The sequence below is a fragment of the Orcinus orca genome, chromosome 1 (genome assembly GCF_937001465.1).
Source record: "Orcinus orca chromosome 1, mOrcOrc1.1, whole genome shotgun sequence".
NCBI lineage: Eukaryota > Metazoa > Chordata > Mammalia > Artiodactyla > Delphinidae > Orcinus > Orcinus orca.
Genome location: NC_064559.1, coordinates 42,065,319 through 42,085,578, shown reverse-complemented (window position 1 = coordinate 42,085,578; position 20,260 = coordinate 42,065,319). Strand labels below are relative to the sequence as shown.

The following is a 20,260-nucleotide window of genomic DNA, read 5'->3' as shown; positions in this document are numbered from 1 at the left end:
CCCACATGCTGCGGAGCGGCTGGGCCCGTGAGCCATGGCCACTGAGCCTGCGCGTCCGGAGCCTGTGCTCCGCAACGGGAGAGCCAGAACAGTGAAAGACCCGCATACCGCAAAAAAAAAAAAAAAAAAAAAACAAAAAAACTAGACACTCTCCTTTCACTGGATAAATCCTGTGGGAAGTCAAACAGGTGGTAAAGGATCAAACTTTAGCCTATTCCACGCCATCACAGTAGCACTTATTTCTTACCTGTGGGAGCCACCCTTGCCAGAAGAAATGGTTTCAGTTCATTTGGTGGTTCTATTTAACAGGGCAAAGTAAGAAGCAGTGGTATTTCCCAATCTCCTGCTAGGACTCCGTTAATTGAAAAGCAGTGCAAGGTAGAATTAGAACCCAGGGTTTTAGGATCTAAGCCCAGTTTTACTTCTAAGAAAAATATTTCTCTAAAATTATAATCCCGATACAATGGCTTCTTCAGTTCAGACTCTTCATCAGAACATTTATTTTTCTCAAACAGTGCCCTCTGCACTTGATTTTGTTTTGAAGCTATTTCGAGAGCAGGTACTGAAGTTTGGGAAACAGTTTCAATGCGTTCTGTGTTGTCACTTCTATAACTTCCTCCACTGAGATCCCTTTCACCTGGGCAATATATTCTGCTGAAATGGAAATGTTTTGGGGCTCATTCCGTACCTGAGACAGACAAAGCAGACATTAATCAAACATGACACTCAAGGGAAGCAATCCTTGAAGACTGTAGATAAAAGAGATGAAAATGAGTTGGTAAAAACAACTGATGAGCTCTTTCTTTTTTTTTTAATGGGGGTGAGGCAAAGCTGAGGAAAAGGCCCTGAACTTCAGCTTGAAAGCTAAGGCTACAACATTAACTGTAAGTCTATCCTGCTCCTGAAAAGAGCTCTGGGGTATTACCAGTCGAGGTCCCAGCACCTAGCATATGAAGCAGTCTGCACAAAGTGGACACTTGGTGACCTGCCTGACTGATGAATTAACTGTGCTTTGGTTTGTTCCTCAAGTGAGTGCTTGCAAAGGTCAAGCTCTGTAGCTTGGCCATTTCAACTCACAGGCTACGTTACAGTTTGACTCAGTAATGCCATGGTGTCTGGAAGACTACACAGATTATGTAGTCATATTTCACTGATTCTAAGATGCATTTCTCCCCTATCTCAACATCTCTGAAATTGACATATATTTTATTTTAATGACATTCAGTGGCATGTGAAAGTATAATTGTAGTGTTTTTTCCTTAATGGTCACAAAACAGTGGTACATCTACAATCAGTGGCATTTAGATTTGATGAAATATATCATTGTTGTTACTATTAAGTTATCGACTCAGGTTGATAATGTTCAGAGGAATAAGATAACAAGGTTAAAAAATAACCTTGATAACGTAGCCTAAGAAAACAATGAAAAATGCACACCAAGATTTAGGTTCAAGGACATTCATCATATTGTTTATAATACAGTTGACCCCTGAAAAACATGGTTTTGAACTGTGTGGGTCCACTTATACATGGATTTTTTTTCAATAAATACTACAGTACTACACAATCCAAGCGTGGTTGAATCTGTGAATGCAGAACCACGAAAATGAGGGCTGAATCCGCAGATGCAAAACTGCAGACGTGGCGGGTGGACAGACATGTATTTTCCATGGTATGGGGCGGGGCTGGGGGGTTGGGGAGGGTGTTGGTACCCCTAAGCACTTCTTGTTCAAGGGTCAACTGTACTGTGTTGGAAACCAATAACCTAAATGACAGTATCAAGTTAAATATATTGTGGCACATTCACACACTAAAATTTATATACTTATTAAACATGATGAGGAAAAGTATATTTATTGATATTTACATGTGTTCACCACATAAAAGCAAGTTATGGGGGCTTCCCTGGTGGCGCAGTGGTTGAGAGTCCGCCTGCCGATGCAGGGGACACGGGTTCGTGCCCCGGTCCAGGAGGATCCCACATGCCGCGGAGCGGCTGGGCCCGTGAGCCATGGCCGCTGAGCCTGCGTGTCCAGAGCCTGTGCTCCGCAACGGGAGAGGCCACAACAGTGAGAGGCCCACGTACCGCAAAAAAAAAAAAAAAAAAAAAAAAAAAAATGCAAGTTATGAAATGATGTGTTGAGGCTAATCCTATTTTTATGAAAAAAATATTATGTATACATATATGGACATAAAGAAGTGTGGAAGGACATAAGAACCTTCATTTATTTAGTGCTTGTTGTAGGCAAGGTTTTGTTCTAAGGTTTTCATGGAATTTCTCATTTAATCCTCAAAATAACTCTGTGAGATAGGTACTATTATTATTAGCATCCCTTTTTTACAGATAAGAAGGGATCCTAAACAGCGAGTAAGTAGCCCAGTTGAGGTTTAAACCTGTGCAAGCTGACATCAGAGTTTATGCTTTTAACCACTATACTATAGTGGTAACCTTTCAGTGGTAGATGGTTCTATTTTCTTATGATTTTCTGTTTTCTATTTTTCTAGAACAAACACATTTTACTTAACAAAAAGCATATTCAGTTTTATTTTTTTTATTTTTATTTTTTGGCTGCGCTGTGCAGCATGCAGGATCTTAGTTCCCCGACCAGGGATTGAACCTGTGCCCCCTGCAGTGGAAGTGCAGATTTCTAATCACTGGACCACCAGGGAATTCCTCAGTTTTAAAATTCATTTATTCAATAAATGGTTTTTGAGTACCTACTATGTGCAAGGCACTATGTGCAAGGTACTATGTGCAAGGCACTATGCCAGAAACCCATAATTTTTATCAAATTATCTAAATACAAACATAAAACTGAGTTATAAGAGCATTTGAAATTCATTTCTGTTTAGGGTGAAAAAGCTAGGTCATTTTCATCCTATTTCACACTAACCAGGAAGGCAATTTTGTACCATTCTGTCCTATAGTCAAACAAGAAAATAAATGTGGTTATAATCCTCTATTTTCTCATTCCTCTTCTATATTCTTTTCTTTTTTTTTTTGCGGTACGCGGGCCTCTCACTGTTGTGGCCTCTCCCGTTGCGGAGCACAGGCTCCGGACGTGCAGGCTCAGCGGCCATGGCTCACGGACCCAGCCGCTCCGCGGCATGTGGGATCTTCCCGGACCGGGGCACGAACCCGTGTCCCCTGCATTGGCAGGCGGACTCTCAACCACTGTGCCACCAGGGAAGCCCTAGGCACTTTCATATACATTACTTCATTTAATCCCCACTGTAATACTTCAAAATATTTTACTATTATTTTACCCACATTTTATAAACGTAGAAACAGTTTCAGAGAGATTAAGGACCTTGCCCAAAGTTATACAGCTAGTGGGTATCAGAGACAGGATTTGAATCCAGCCCTTTCTGCCTCTAGACACTAAGCTTTTTACTATACTGGTCTGGATTTCAATATTACGTAAATTAGGACATGACCCATATCAAATAATATTCTGTGTAGCACAACAGCCATATTTACAAAAGACTTGAAATTAAGTCAATATAACCTTTCAACCTAGCATTAAAGTAGGATCCCATTATATTTACACTGGAATGAGAAACACAGCTAAACTGAAAATAGTTCAAATAAAAGACACAATCTAAATAATGTAGAAATTAGAAAATCATTTACCTTTTTTTCTGGCCCTAGCGCAGGTGAATCTGTTTCCAAGCAAATCGAAGTTAAAGGCAACTGTTTAACAAGTTTCTGCTTCTTAGAGAAAAGAGAAAGCTAGTAAGTTTAAAACATGAGAAGTAAAGATTAAATAAGTAGCATTAAACCCACATGTCAATGCATACTACTCTGCAAGAATCTAAAATTCATACTTTAATATTCAATTAATAAATGTTCACTATGTTCTCATCATTCTACATTAATGGTTAGATTTAAGAAGAAACATTCTTTGCCAAAAATTATCCGAAGCCTCTAGGAACCCAAAGAGTAGTAACCAAGAGCAAAAAATGAGGTAACATCCAGCAAGAACCCAAACATCTGATATCATATGCCTACTGAAAGAGCCAAGGAAGAGTGACTTCCCTGGTGGCATAGTGGTTAAGAATCCACTTGCCAATGCAGGGGACATGGGTTCGAGCCCTGGGCTGGGAAGATCCCACATGCCATGGAGCAACTAAGCCCATGAGCCACAACTACTGAGCCCACCTGCCACAACTACTGAAGCCCACGTACCTAGAGCCCGTGCTCTGCAACAAGAGAAGCCACCCAATGAGAAGTCTATGCACCACAATGAAGAGTAGCCCCTGCTCCCCTCAACTAGAGAAAGCCCGCGCACAGCAACGAAGACCCAACACCCAAAGATAAATAAATAAAATAAATAAATAAATAAGTAAGAAATTTCTCCACAAATGATAAAAGTAGGAAAAATAAAAGTAATCATGGACTATCAATTAACATGACCTAATTGACATTTCTAGAACTTTTCACCTGAAACCGTATATAAGGCCCAGTGTCCCTGTATTTTGAAGTAAATTGCTTTTGCTTCAAGTCTCCCAGGCCTCCCCTGGGCCTCAAAAGGCTGGTTCAAGAATTAGTGATTAGGAAATGTGAAGATGTAGGAGCAATGAATAGCTGTTGGGTCAGAAAACTGGTAACAACTTAGACTATAAATTCGCCACATAGCAGAGTCACCAAATTCCCAGTTCTAGATAGAGTTATAGATAGAGGCCTGACACACACTCCTAAGCTGTTCTTACAGGAAGCAGACCCCAACCAGATGGAAACTGCTGACCTCAAGCATGTAGACCCCAGACCAGCTGAAACCAGAAGATTGATGATGCTCAAAACTTCACCTTGACGCCAATCAATTTGAGAACTGAGCACAAGCTGCTCACATACCCTGCAGCCTCCTCCCTCACACTGCCTTTAATATCCTTTTTCTGAAAGCTATCAGAAGTTCAGGTCTTTTGAGTATGAGCTGCCCAATTTTTTGTTAGTGGAAGTTTATTTTTTTTGTGAGTGGAAGTTTATTTTGATGATATCCAATTTATCTATTTTTTCTTTGGTTGCTTGTGCCTTTGGTGTCATAGCTAAGAAACCACTGCCTGATCCAAGGTCACAAAGATTTAGATCTGTTTTCTTCTAAGAGTTTTATAATTTTAGCTCTTATTCTTAGGTCTTTGATCCACTTTTGAGTTACTCTTTATATGAGGTAGGGACCTAAGATTAATTTTTGCAATGAAACCAGAATAGTATCACAAGTATATAATAAAAGTTCATATTTCAAAGTATATTTCACAAAGTATAAAATGAGGTTTAATGAAAGAATTTACCTGTCCACTTCTTATGATAGAAGGAGGAATTGAGAAGAAGTACCCAGCTTTTACTCCTTCCATGGCTACAGATGGCCGACCATCAAATGCATGCAGCAACACTTTGTCAGCACCTCTCAAAAATTAAAGATAAATCACAGTTCCATTTTATTTCCTTAATGAGAGGTTTTACCACTAATCAAATTGAACAACACAGATTTTAAGTAAATATCGGTCACTATAAGGTTCTATGATTTCTAAAGAGTAGATAAACATATAGTGTTCAACCAGTAGAATAAAAATATAGCAAATTCTTAATCTTCAGAATAAAATTAATAAATATAATTGAGCAATTATTTAAACTTCCTATACCATCAAACCTTCTCCAAATCTTCAGAATAAAATTAATAAATACAATTTAAGCAATTATTTAAACTTCCTATACCATCAAACCTTCTCCAAAAGTTTCTGAACTGTCAAATTATTGTTCCTAATAGGTTTTTAAGCAAATTGTCCTTAAGAAGGATGCTAGTGAAAGAAGAAATGAGGAAATAAATGACTCACAAATTCAACACTCAGAGTTAGTTTCACAAAAACCATCTCCAGTTCTTAAAGGATGGCTGCTCAGCCTGCACAAAAATCATGTTCTTGGTGAATCCAGGGGGACTCAGTACTCATCACTGAGAAATACAGTGCTTTCTAGTTGTAGGCAATTATGTTTACTTCACTATTTGATACTGTTGGTAGGTGTGACATTTAGTGAGTTACTACTGTGAATTATGAAATCAAATTAGTGGGTCACAACTGGCCAGTGTGTGCTTATATATTTGTGTGCATAAACACACGCACACACACATATCTATACACACATACATATAGATGTACTGCTTCTTGAACTTTTGTCAGTTTTCTGTATATGTATATACTGAGTTTCGAAATAAAGTCAGTGCCAAAAACAGTATGTATGTGTATATATCGAGTTTCAAAATAAAGTATATTTCTTACCGTGGACAGCACTTTAAAATTTTGAAAAGTAATCCTATGAGAAGTATTTTTTCTTTAGGAACAACTGGTGAAGATGACAGTGCATTTTATATAAGATGGCCACAATCTGTATAATACCATTTTCTAAAGCAGCAGCCATAAAACATGCAAAACAGTAACTCAATGTGATCACCCTTCTTTGCTTTGTTTTTTCCTCTCTCACATAGGCTGACTAAAATGTTGGAGCTGCTAATTTTCAAATTAAGGCATTAAAATTACTTGATCCAATTTTTCATTTGCTTTATCCTGGCCTGATAAACATCACAATCACACTGAAAACCTTGTAAATAGTAGGCTGACTTGCAAAACCATCTTAGTTGATTTCCATCTCTACCCTTGACCCATTCCCTTCCCTTTAAGAAATCAAGTAAAGCATGGCTTGTTCTACTGGGAATATGGACTGGAATTGTCAAACTTAAACATTAGGCACATTTTTCTCAGGAACCTAAATACCTTGCTCATTTAAGAGGCTGATGGTGGGTCTTCCAGCTGAACGTGAGTGAACATTTCTGGTAAACAAAAAAAAAATTCCTTTTGAGTACTTAATATGAAATTATTATTTTTGTTATATTAAAGCAATTCAGAGAAAAAGAAAAGTAGAGCTCAATTTCAGGAGAATCATTACTTAATTTGCTCTGTAACTATTAATATAGAGAGATGATAATTAACCTACAAAGGCAAATTTAGTCTTTTGGCTAATTGGACCTGTCTGATTAGGACTTGTCTTTGCTCTTCCTTCTGTTCATCAGTGCCAGCAATTCTGGGGGAGAAATCTAGTCCAACCTATAATGGACAAATAAAACAGAATTACATGTTTATGGTTTAATGAATCCCCGAAGACATATTATGGTGCAGTACAGTCCAAGAGAAATATAATGGGAGCCACACACATAAGCCACATACACAACCTTACAGTTTCCAGTAGCTACATTAAAAACACTAACAAGAAACAGGTGAAATTAATTTTAATGATATATTTAATCCACTATATCTAAAACATTATCAATATTATCATATAGTCATATTATTATGTCAACACATAATCAATAAAAAAAAATTATTGAGTTATTTTACATTCCTTTTTTGAGGTATTGAGACTTTGAAATCCTCAGTGCATTTTATCCTGAGAGCACATCTCAGTTTGGGCCAGTCACATTTCAAGTGCTCAACAGCTGCATGTGGTAACCACACTGGACAGTGAAGATTATAAATGACTGCTTCCCTTGATCCTATTCTGGCATGCATCGTGATAACCTAGATTCTGAATGTAAGTGCTATTCTTATCTTTTATCTTTAATTATAAGTGGAATTACCAAGTGATAAGATGTTTCACAGCTGTAAATTATTTAATAAAAAATGTTCTTTAATTAGAAACTCTAACCTATTTAAAGTATGCTTGTATATACTATTTTAACTAACCAGAGAGATAACCCTATGTAAGCAAAAGGAAAAAAAGAGGAAAGTACATTGAAATGGTAATCGTTTTCTTTCATTAACATAAGCCCATGGGGAGACTTCTATTGTTTTATCCCTAAGCACTTTTGATTATTGAGGAAGTACTGACAAAGTATTATTCAGCTGAACAGGGTGAACATAATTATCCAAGTCTGTTATAATCACTAATACTGAATTAAGGACTATTTTCATCTATCACATGAAAGTCTGGATTAGAAATCATTTGATCAGGTAGTGGGTATTTACCTCTCCAACTGCCAACAATCGATCCTTATAATTCTCGATAATGGGCAAAGCTACATCCAAATCCTGGGATGAAAAAAAAGTAAATTTATTAAAATAGGAGAAGGGAATTTTATAGGTTTTGTATAAACACCCATTATATGCCAGGCACTATGCTACACTGGGTCCTTTACATAGTCAATACCTTTTAACCAGTTGAGGAACTAAGAATGTAATCCTTCTATAATGGTGAGTACTTCTGTCTGGAAATTTGAGTACAAACATCCCACATCCATTTATGTTACAAGAACATGACTTCCTTTTTTAAAAAGTATTTATTTATTATTTGGCTGTGCCGGGTCATAGTTGTGGCATACAGGATCTTCGCTGCTGTGTGCGGGATCTTCATTGGGGCATGCAGGATCTTTTAGTTGTGGCATGCAGAATCTTTAGTTGTGGCAGGCGAACTCTTAGTTGTGGCATGTGGGATCTAGTTCCTTGACCAGGGATTGAACCCGGGCCCCCTGTATTGGGAGCGCAGAGTCTTAGCCACTGGACCACTAGGGAAGTCCCAAGAACATGACTTCTTACGAAGATTCCCACTTAAACCCTTTCTTCTGTTCAGGAGGCATTTCCTGGCATTTAGGAGGAGTGAACTGGATTTCCTGGAATAGCTGAGCAAGAGAGAAGAAAGCCACCAAGTGGTCACCTTTGTGAGTTTTGGGGAGGGCACTGCTATGTTCTCCTCTTAGGGTACTGATGCCTTGTGAATTTTTAATAGTGATAATCCCATACATCCTTTGCACTATTTTCACTAATTTCTTTTGTCTTTATAGTCCTGTGTAGCCTATTTTTGTCCTAAAGGTTCAACAATATACATATTAAATACCACAAATATGTTGTTTGCCAACTATTGAAGTAACTGTGTACTGTTAGCTTCCATGATATTACTATTTCCACTTAAAGAGAATTCCCCCTGTGAGGGATCCCTTTAAGACAAGGGAAAGACAAATACATGGAAAATTTGCTTCTAGATATTTTAAACTACTTTGAGGATTTTAGTCTCAGAATATGTAAATTCAAGGTACTTCTAGTGAGGATAATCAGAACAAGGGAAAATTAAGAAAAGGGAGGTAGGGCTTCCCTGGTGGCGCAGTGGTTGAGAGTCCGCCTGCCGATGCAGGGGACACGGGTTCGTGCCCCGGTCTGGGAGGATCCCACATGCCGCGGAGCGGCTGGGCCTGTGAGCCGTGGCCGCTGAGCCTGCGCGTCCGGAGCCTGTGCTCCGCAACGGGAGAGGCCACAACAGTGAGAGGCCCACGTATCGTAAAAAAAAAAAAAAAAAAAAGAAAAGAAAAGGGAGGTAAACCATATGGTAGAGGAAGAAGAGGAGACTTTATAATTATACCTCAAGAGAGAGAAAAGAAGATGAGGAAGGGTAAATCAAGGCCTCAGACATTCCAGTAGACTCAATGAAGAAGAATTAATATTGTCATGTAGAGCTAAGAGTATATAACCCTAAATACCAGAGAAGATGTCTGGCAATAGCTGAGTAGGTCAAAGTGTCAGGCAAAGATTTTCCATATCAAACATCCAAACTACTGTGTGTCTGTGGGACCTCAAAGGGACTGAAGAAGTTGGAGAGATTACTCAGGAAATGTTTGACACTTAGAAAGTCTTCAGTCAGAAAGAAATTACACATTTGGATGAAGACCAGATACAGGGAAAATATGCTTCTTGGAATACGTATTAACTATAAAAAGAAGCAAAATACATTTACAATGAGACTGTTCCCATTCCTCATGAAATATTTTGGAAGTTTCTGGCAAGTCAGGTATAGTAAATAGAAATTAATATAATTCATATTACAGATTCAATATGTGTAAATGTATGTGTGGTCTTTATCATTTTAATAGATGTAAAAATATTTATAAGGACATTCATAGGTCTAAAACTGACTTCAGTTCTATTCCCACTTCCTCCATGAAGTCTCAAGTTCTTTAACAGCTAATGGTTCTATTGTAGGGTTTTAAAATATCCTATACCTCTATACCCTATGACTGGGCATACTACAACTAAATAATTATTCACGATTTACAAATGAGGAAATTGAGACTTGGCAAAGTTAAGTGCCACAGATCACAGAAGCCAGTAGGCCAAGTCTCTCTGACTTCAAAGCCCATGCTGTTTCCACTATGCTGTTGAAAGAAGAAAGGAGAGAGAAGGAAAGGATGGAAGAAAGAAGGGCAAGGGGAGGGAGGAGAGCTTTATTCTGAATGATTTAAAATAATTAGAATTGATTTTTTTATTAAAGAAAATGTTTAGTCTTCAGAACCTTTAGAACAGGGGTCAGGCGTGTAACCGAAATGAGTGAAGTGGGTTAAGTAGGGACAGGAGCCAAATGGACAGCACGTGCCCTGCCTGGAGGGGGCAGTAGCTTGTAGACAGTGAATTGTGATTCCCCAGGGTATCCCAGGGGCTTAAATTCTGCCTGGTAATAATATTTATTGAATATGCTGAAAGATTTGTGTGATGCTAGGCAATTTTCATTTTATAAACCAAGGTAATTTAATGAATACTTACATATTGTACATACCTACCTTTGTACCACATGGTAGGAGCTTGTAATCTAACCACAATGGGAAAACTAAACTATTGTGGGGACTACAAGCACGTTAGGAACAAAACTGCTTAACTCTGGTCTTTTCCAGCGGGCTATCTTGAGATTTGCTGAGTTCCTGTCTGTTTTGAGAATCTAGACTTATCTGTATATTGTTGGTATTTTATTTAGTTTTGTAAGTTAAATAGTCCCATCAGTTCTACATTCATGCCAAAAACATGCCAAATCCACTCACTTCTCTTCATCTCCACTGCTACCACTCTGGTCCAATCCACCATCGTTTCTCACATGGACTATTGCCAACAGTCTTTTAACTATTCTCCCTTCTTCCTTTTTTGCCCTCTTCAAAATTGATTCTTCACACCATTGCCAAGGGTATCTTTTCAAAACAGAAATCACATCTTGTCACTCCTTACTTTAAATCCCCCACTGATGTAAACTACAATCCAACAAGGCCCTGTATGAGGTGAGTGGGGATCCCTGCCCAATCCCTCTGACCTCACTATTCCTTCCTCTTCCATCTAGTCACATCAGTCGTCTTTCTATTTCTTGACCACATCAAACTTGTAACTACCTTAGGACCTTTGTGCTTCATTGTTTCCTTTGCCTTCAACACTCTCACCCCTCTCTTTGCATGGCCAACTGCATTCAGGTTGCAGTTCAAACATCACCTCCTCAGAGAGGCCTTCCCTGACTACACAATCTAAAAACCAGCATCCACAATCCCCATCACATAATCTTGTTTCATTGCCTTTAAAGCACTTAGTTCACGTATCTAATTGTTGACTGTCTTCCCCAATCCAGAATCTGGCTTCTGTGAGAGGGATTTTACTCTATAGTGCTTAGAACAGTGTTTGAAATATAGTACATGCTCACTAAACACTTGTTGACTGACTACTGAAATGAAGGACTATTAGTATAAATCTCTACATAAGTGAAAGAAATACTGTCCTGCTATCATCCCCAACATCTTGGGAATTGCAACTCTCTGGCAATTTAGCTAATTTTATCATATCAACAACTCAGGAAATCTACAGGATAAGTATTTATTTTTACCTGAAGTGAATTAAAAGTAATTTTGTTTCAAAATAAGTAAAACTACCTCGGGTACCCCAATGTAGGAATACAGATTTATTATTATAAAAAATGATAGTCTTCATATCTTAATTTATTCATAGATAACAAAAAGTCTTTACTTCTTCAACATGGGGCTTTCAATCTCATTATGTAATAAAGCACTCAGGACACTGTGCATCTCCCTGATGCTGAGTCAGGAGAAAAGTCTGAAACATAAGACATATTGACTACTGTGAGTCAGTGAGATCTTGTGGGTAGGAATTTTTTTAGAGCGGGTATAAAAGTAATGCAGTTTAACAGATCAAGAGCACTCCTATAGGGATAGTTCAATGTTCAAAGAAGACACTATGTACTTGAACTCATCTGTTCCCTTACATACCGCATCTATGAATTTGTATCTTTCTTTTTCTGGATATCTTATCACTTTTATTGCCAAAGCAATATGATAACATGATAAAAAATATGAAAACAAGGTGCTTATAACTCTACCAGACCATCACAACGAGTATAATTTCTGTACTTTTCCCTCTAGTCTTTTCCTTATAGAATATATTTTTACATGGATGTCACAATGAATAAGCCATTTGGTATCCTGCTTGTCTCCCTACACTATACTGTAAACATTTTCCATGTTGCTACATAAACCTTATAGTCCACACTTTCTATAGTTATATTTAACATTGTATAAGTTAACTAGTTATTTATCTCCTAACCTCTAGGCTCTTTCCACTTTTTCTCTATTTCAAGTAACGGCTGTAACAAACATCTTTGTGAAAGAAGACAGAATTTATTTCTTTGGATTATTGCCGTATAATATTAACTTGAAAGAGGAGGAGCACTGAGTCAAAAGATGTTATGACTTTTTTATGGTTCTTGTTTTATAAGACTGTTTGTTACCTTTAACGTGACACTTCTTTGGTCTTTTGGTGAAACTCCCTGAACTGGGTGAACACCCAAGCATGGCAGAACAAATCCATTATACCTAAAAATGTAGAACGAATTAAGAAAGCAGAATATTAGACTAGGAGACAAAGTTACTCTGAAGAACAAGTAGGAAAGAATTTTTTAGGGCTATGTTAATGTGATTGTTTTTCTTCTCATTCTCTTTAAAAATTGATGATCTTTGATATTATAAATATGAAATCATAACTGCATCCTTATTAACAACTTTCTAAATCTTAATGAGAAGTAACACCTTTCTGAAAGCTGCATAATCTTTTCAAATTCTCCTGAATGTTCAGCAACCACCACAAGAGCCATAACATTGGCCTGCAACAAAAATGAAGAGAATAGTTAGAGTCTCAAACAATATACATCCAATATAATTAAATAAAAATTTAAAGTTTTCTGTGCTTTTAGTTATCCTTGCTCACTCACACTCCATCAATATAATCATAATAGCTATCACTGAGTAGTTACTATGCTTCAGGTATTATGTTCGGTGAATATAAATATTACCCCCCATTTAATCTACATACTCCTATGACATAGGCATTGCTGTAATCCACTGTATGGATCAAGAGACAGAGTTTTGGATGGAGTCAAATAACTTGCCCAACATCACTAGCCCTGTGTAACTCCAAACCCCATACTCCTAATTAAGCTGCCACAGTGAAAGATGGCTGTATGTAAAAATGGCAACCATTTCTGACTATCAATTTTGGGGAAGATCACAAAATGCTAGCTTCATAAACACTTCCAAAGATTAATAATTTTTTTCCCACACAAATCAAACTGTTTCAGAAAACTTTTATAATTTCTCCAAGATCTCCAGAATAATGTTAATTCAAGAACTGAAAGATGGACCAATTTGTTCCATATTGCTGGTAAGCATGGTGGCTGTGGGAATATGTTTTGGATTCAGACTATCTTGTCTACATCACTCACTAGTGGTGTGTCTTTGGACAAGTTAATCTCTAGGCCTTAGTTTCCTCATCTATAAAATGGTAATGGTTGGCTATAAAATAGTAGCTTCCTCAGAAGCTTGCTCTGAAACATTAAATGAGATAATGTACAGGATGGGCTTAGCTCAGTGTCTGGCACACAGTAAACAATAAATGCTGTTTATTATTAACTTATTATTATTGAAGTAACAACAACATAGTATAACTAAATTTCAAGCTGTTTTAGATCAAAATTAGGAGGAAAATAAAAACAACCAAAAAAAGGGCAATTATAGGTATTGGCTTACTTTCTTGGCTTTCTCCAACACATCATCCAGATCCTAAAATAAACATAAGTAATCACAATCATTTTAGATGGATAAGTAAGTGTCCTTTGGCTGTGTATATCAATGTAATTGAGGCACCATAAAGAATGACAATGATGGCAAGGAACAAGGTGGTGGAATGTGAAGAGCCTGTGCTGACCCTACCTCCCACCTACTCTCTCAGTAAAATGTGGCTTCTGTTCCCACTCTACTAAAACAGAAACTGTTATTGTCAAATATAAAGGACACTTCTCTGTCCTCCTAACTCTACCCCTCAGCAGCATTAGAAACTCCTCACTTGTCCACTCCTTCCTTTTTGAGATATTTTCCACTCTTGGCTTCTGCAAATACTCCTCTCTAGCTGGCTGCTACTTTTCAGTCTCCTTGACTGGCTCTCTCTTCTCTGATTTCAGAACCCTATGCTTCTCTCTCTGACTCATCTTAAGTACTCTTATTACTATGCTCATTATGCTAATGAGTCCCCAGTTTTTATCTCCAGCCTATAACTCTCTCCTGAACCCAAGATTCACATTTTATTTTATTCATTTATTTATTTTAGTGGTACGCGGGCCTCTCACTGTTGTGGCCTCTCCCGTCGCGGAGCACAGGCTCTGGACGTGCAGGCTCAGCGGCCATGGCTCATGGGCCCAGCCGCTCCGCGGCATGTGGGATCTTCCCGGACCAGGGCACGAACCTGCGTCCGCTGCATCGACAGGCGGACTCTCAACCACTGCGCCACCAGAGTAGCCCCAAGATTCACATTTTTAAATGACCATATGACATCTCCACTTGGATGGATATTAGGTTTCAACATGTGCGGAACATAACCACTTCTCAACAAAACTATTCTTTCTGCCTGCCCTCTCCAGCCTGTTTTCCCTCATCTCAGCACCACCACCTCTCTACAGCATCCTCAAGTTCTCCCTTTCCCTCTCTTTCCTCAATTCCTCTCAGCATGTACTACAGATTCTATCTCTAAAATATACCTTGAATCCATCTGCTTCTCTCAAACTCAACCACTATCTTTAGTCTAAATACTACAAAAGCTTCTAAGCTGGTCTTCTAGCTTCCATTCTTGTTCTCTGTCCATTAGCCACACATCAGCAAAATGGTTTTTAAATGGATTATCAGATCTTGTCTCTCTCCTTAAAAAGCAAAGCCCTTTACTCGATCCCCATTGTGCTTCTAATGAAATGCGAACTCCTGACTCACTAAACCTCGGCAAACCTCTTCGGTCTTGTTTTACGCGTCTTTTTAGCTCATCAGGCTCCACCCAGCCTTCCGGTAGCTCGAACGTCCAAATTCTGTCTTGCCTGGAGGCCGGCAACCCGCTTGCTTTCCTCACCACCATGCACTCACCTATTTGTCTTTCCAGCACCAATTTAAGCTTAACCTCTTGAGAGGTTTTTCCCCTAAAATAGACCCCGCTCTTCTTTTTTATTAGCCTCTAGTTTCCAATGTAGCGGATAAAACACTTTGAAATTACGTGTGTGTGTGTGCGCGCGGTAGTTTTTGTTTGCTTCGCTCCCCTGTAGAACTGGAGCACGCGGCGTGCGGGAGTGAGCCCGAGTTTCGCGGACGGCGTCCTGGGGAAAGTGGATTCTCTGCCCGGAGCTGAGAGGCTGGTAGGATAGCCGAGCCAAGGCGGGGTAGGGGGAAGGACTCCAGTAGCCAGTAACAGCAAATAAAAGCCAAGTGGAGATAGAGGATATGGATATTCGGAATGAGAAAGAAAAATCAGTGTGAGTGAGATTAAATAAGGAGTAAGGAGCAAGTCGCACAGGACCACAGACGGGGGCCCGGGAGGATTTGGGGCTCCGCCCTAAGGGAGGAGAACAAGGATAGCCTGAAGGGAAAGAATGGGGGCCTCCCTGCTACCACGGGCCCGACCTCGCCCTCACATACGCGGTCAAAGTCCGGGGCGGAGAGGTGGCAGTGACAGTCCACCAGCCCTACGCCCACCGCCCCCATCGCCGCAGCCACTGAATCCCTCGACTTGCCCGCGGAGCCTCAGGCGGAACGCTGCTGCTGCAGGCCGAGTTTCCGGCCGGACGTATGCTCTTTCCTCCAGGGGAACCCGCTCTTCCGCTCCCAGAGTTCCCGCCCACAATTCAAGTTGGGAAAATGGAGGGGGCTCTTGCGTCGGTGGCCCTTTCTGCTCCGCGGGACGTGGAGAGAGTGGCCGGGACAGACGATGGGGCCCCGGTTCTTGCCACTTCCCGAAAAGACTTCCGGGTGCGTTGCACCTCGAAGCGGGCCGTGACGGAAATGCTAGAACTGTGCGGCCGCTTCGTGCAAAAGCTGGGGGACGCGCTGCCAGAGGAGATTCGGGAGCCCGTGCTGCGAGATGCGCAGTGGGTACGGGCCCAGTCTTGTTTTATCACCCCCTCTCTCCACACCCCAGGTCTCAGTGGTCAGAAAGAGCGCACGCCAGGCTTCGGCAGAGTTAACGGTGCCCCACGCTTGGTTAGAAGCAGCTCGGGACACGGGAGGGAACGAAGTAGATGCTAGAGGCAGCTGGGTATTGTTAATTACTTAGACCAGTGCTGTCCGACAGAAAAATACAAGGCGAGCCATGTATGTAACTTGAAATTAAAAGTAAGAAAAAATAGGTGAAATTAATTTTAATAACATTTAACCGTGTCCAAGATATCGTTTTAGCTTGTAATAATTAAAAAATGAACGAGATAGTTAAATGAACGAGATAGTTTACATTCTTTTGTTCATACTAAGCTTTTCAAATCTGTCTTAAACTTACAGCTCATCTCTTTTCCTACTAGCCACATTTTAAGGCCTCAGCAGCCATAAAGTGGCTAGTTGCTCCCCTATTGGGCGATGCAGACAGAGACTATGAGAAATTCTCCAGGAGAGGGTAATCCTGGAAGTCAGTCAGTCAGTCACCAGGCTAGCTTTTGGTCTTTCCTTTTGTTTGTTTTAGAACATCTTGTAAAGAGAGCGAGAACTTTTTCCCTACAAGTCTAAAGTCTTGCTTTTATAAACTTCAGTAAGATCACACACGCTGGCCCTTATAATACATTTCCCCTTCCTTTCTTAAATATTTTGCAAAGCCCTGAAGAAGATAGTTTTTTGGGGAAAGACATAACAAATTGGGGGATTTGTGCCTGTCAAAAGGAAGCACACAATCTATTTATATTCAGGAAAAAAAGTTAAAATGCTTATAATGCAGTACAGTTTTGAGTGTGAATGACCACAGTGCAACCAAAATAAAGGGTAAATGGATGAAGAATGAAGGAACACTCCCTGGGTTGTGATTCTGTATTCCAGTGTTGTGTACACTGGCTCTTACATCATTCTCTCCTCGCAAGCAAGGGAAGAATAGAGACATACCTGAGGACATTTTTAGTAGTTTCTGGGGAGAAGACTGTTTTGTTGTGTAATGATCTTAGAGTTTACCCCTTTCTAGGAAGTGCTAAGCTGCTTAGAACATTTAATTATCTTACAAAAAAGAGGAACTTGGCTTAACCTATTATACCTTATTTAATGGATGAGAAAGTGGATTAGAAGATAGAAGGTGTGAAGACTTAAACTACCAAGAGAATTAACTTGTGTTTTACTTTAATTAAGAGAACAGATAAAAGGCAGAGGCTTTAATTATGTTGACATCTCTTTATCTAAAACCACATAATATATAGTATTATCACAGTCTTTTTTTGTGATCGTTATTTTTAAATTTATTTTATTGAAGTATAGTTGATTTACAATGTGTTAATTTCTACTGTACAGCAGTGGTTCAGTTATATATGCATTCTTTTTTTTAAAAAAATTTTATTTATTTATTTTTGACTGTGTTGGGTCTTTGTTGCTGCGTGCGGGTTTTCTCTAGTTGTGGCGAGCGGGGGCTGCTCTTCGTTGCAGTGTGCAGGCTTTTCGTTGCGGTGGCTTCTCTTGTTGCAGAGCACAGGCTCTAGGTGAGCAGGCTTCAGTAGTTGCGGCACGCGGACTCTAGAGTGCAGGCTCAGTAGTTGTGGCGCGGGGGCTTAGTTGCTCCGAGGCATGTGGGATCTTCCTGAACCAGGGCTTGAACCCTTGTCCCCTGCATTGGCAGGTGGATTCTTAACCACTGCGCCACCAGGGAAGTCCCTGCTACTTTTTTTAATATTCTCTATCACAAATCTGAAATTGTTATTTTGCCAAAATGTTTGAATTCAGTATTTAAAGTTATTTTCAGTGACTTGACTATTGTGACTTTATTGCAGACTTTTGAATCAGCTGTGCAAGAGAATGTCAGCATTAATGGGCAAGCATGGCAGGAAGCTTCAGACAATTACTTTATGGGTATGTGATTTCGCTTTGTCCCTCTGTCATTCATTTCTGAGTTATTTTTGTGGCTAGTTTTATTTATTAATTTAATTTAATTTTATTTTATTTTTGGTCGTGCTGCGAGGCTTGCAGGGTCTTAGTTCCCCAACCAGGGATCAAACCTGTGCGGAGTCCTAACCACTGGACCCCCAGGGAATTCCCTCTAGTTTTATTTTGAGTGCTAATTCTTAATCCCCATTTTCAGTGTCACTTCTTTTAAAATTCCTTTAGTGGAAGAGTTCCTTTGCTGGAAAAAAGAGAAAAGTAATCTAGAAGACTATTGAGGTCATAAGCTGAGGCAAACACGGTAGTGGTTACTGTGATCCTTTATATTTATATATATACTATCTGGCATTCCCAACAAGACTTTCATCTGATTAAACTTCAAAAGTACCCTTGTCAATAGCTTATTGGAAAATACTGTAGAACTATCCCCAGATGAAGAAACAGGTCCAGAGAATCCCTATGCTTAATACTTTATAAATCAAGTTGTATTTTTACAAGTGATCCTTTGAGTAGATAGTGAAGTACTCTTAGAAATGTGAAGTTAAACTATAAAAGTACCATGTAAAGGATGAGGTCAGTATTTGTAGAAACCTCCTTGATAAAACAGAATATTTTCCTGGTGTAGAGCAGACTAGATTGTACCCTAACTAATGATGTTGACATATCTAAAGAAAAAGTTTTAATAGAAAGAAAATGGTTAGTGTAGGAAGGAAAAAATGTAGTAGAAAAAGAGTGATCAGTGTGGGAAGAGAGGCAGAACTCTCCAGCAATGTCCAGGAGAAGGGCTGCCCCGATAAGAGGACTGGAGTGTCTTGTTGGTCCCCATAGTAATAGTATGGAGATTTGACCAGCATAGATTGATATCAGTGCTAGCTGTTCAGCTTAACCACTTATACCCTTGAGCTTATTCCAAGCCCATCAGGATACCCTTGAGCTTATTCCAAGCCCATCAAGTCATTCTCTGTGGCTATAATTTTTCTCCTCAACATTAAGATAATTCTTTGCCCAGAAGACTTCACTGTTTAATCCTCGGCATTATTATAGTTGTCTCTTCAAAGTCACCAAAGTTCACTTTCCGGTTTATATATTAAAATGGAAAAAATAACATCAGATTTTCCAAATATTATCAGAGTGATTGACAGTTAGTGGGGGAGGGGCAGTGTATCATAATCACCTCGGAGTATTTTCAAACTACACAGCTTCTACTGTGTGTTCAACTGACTCTTGTTCTTTGAAGTTCACTTTGGAATCGCTTTATTGATTGGTCCAGACTGCCTTCAGCAATATGATTCATCAGTTTATAGATTACCATGTATTTTCTGACAGGTTGGCAGCCTGGGTAGATGGCTCTGAAGTGTGGATATTCTCTATCCCTTTCCCCCCTTATAACTCTGAGGGGAAATAGTTGAGAATACTACATTTTTACCTTCTTTCATGGGCACTTGATAAATGCCAGACACTGCCAAATTCCAGGAAATAGATGAAAAGATACGGTTCTTACCATTTAGGAACTCATCATTAAGGGAAGGAAATAGACAAAGAATCACTATTACTCTTCAGGAAGTAGGAGAAGATGTAGCAGAGTAGGTTGTTGTTAAAGGAAATGCATTTAATAAGTAAGCGTGTGCTAGACAGAAAGGAGGTAAGAAGGACATTTGAAGCAAAGAGAAAAGCATATGCAAAGGCACAAAGGAGTGATATGTTTGCAAAATGTCAGCTGTGAATTGGGAATACTAATGACAGATGTGGCCAGAAAGATAAGTTGGGACCAGACCACAAGAAACCCTGTAGGATAATGCTGAGGAATCTGCACTTTATCCTGCAGGTAATAGGAAGCTGGTGAAGGTTTTTAAAGTAAAATTACAGTAGTCCCTTCTTATCTGAGGGGGATGGGTTCCAGGACACCCAGTGGATGCCTGAAATCTCAGATACTACCAAACCCTATATCTACTATTTTTAAAAAAATTTTATTGAAGTATAGTTGATTTACAATGTTGTGTTAATTTTTTCTGTACAGCAAAGTGACTCAGTTATACATA

The 20,260-nt window shown here is 39.3% G+C and overlaps 2 protein-coding genes across 7 annotated transcripts in view; one reads left to right on the top strand and one right to left on the bottom strand.

The window, feature by feature from the left end:
• Positions 1-476: 476 nt before the first annotated feature.
• On the bottom strand, positions 477-16,008 carry TATDN3 (TatD DNase domain containing 3). Of its 5 annotated transcripts, none has more exons than XM_004275261.4 (10): positions 15,801-16,008; positions 13,878-13,910; positions 12,882-12,955; positions 12,584-12,668; positions 8,014-8,076; positions 6,986-7,095; positions 6,766-6,821; positions 5,290-5,402; positions 3,635-3,715; positions 477-688 (listed from the first exon to the last, which is right to left on the bottom strand). In XM_004275261.4, exons 1-10 carry the CDS (start codon positions 15,864-15,866, stop codon positions 545-547), a joined length of 825 nt encoding a protein of 274 aa, XP_004275309.1. In that variant the 5' UTR covers positions 15,867-16,008; the 3' UTR covers positions 477-544. The 5 variants fall into 5 exon arrangements, with proteins under 5 accessions (XP_004275309.1, XP_012390421.1, XP_049565380.1 ...); XM_012534967.3 differs by having other exon boundaries at positions 3,635-3,712; XM_049709423.1 differs by lacking the exon at positions 15,801-16,008 and adding an exon at positions 15,255-15,788.
• An 11-nt stretch (positions 16,009-16,019) lies between these two features.
• NSL1 (NSL1 component of MIS12 kinetochore complex) overlaps positions 16,020-20,260 on the top strand; it is a 38,255-nt gene continuing 34,014 nt past the window's right edge. For both annotated transcript variants that reach the window (XM_004275266.3, XM_049709417.1), the window contains exons 1-2: positions 16,020-16,253; positions 18,113-18,191. In XM_004275266.3, the coding sequence (XP_004275314.1) occupies positions 16,020-16,253; positions 18,113-18,191 (313 nt within the window). The remainder of the gene's footprint in view (positions 16,254-18,112; positions 18,192-20,260) is intronic.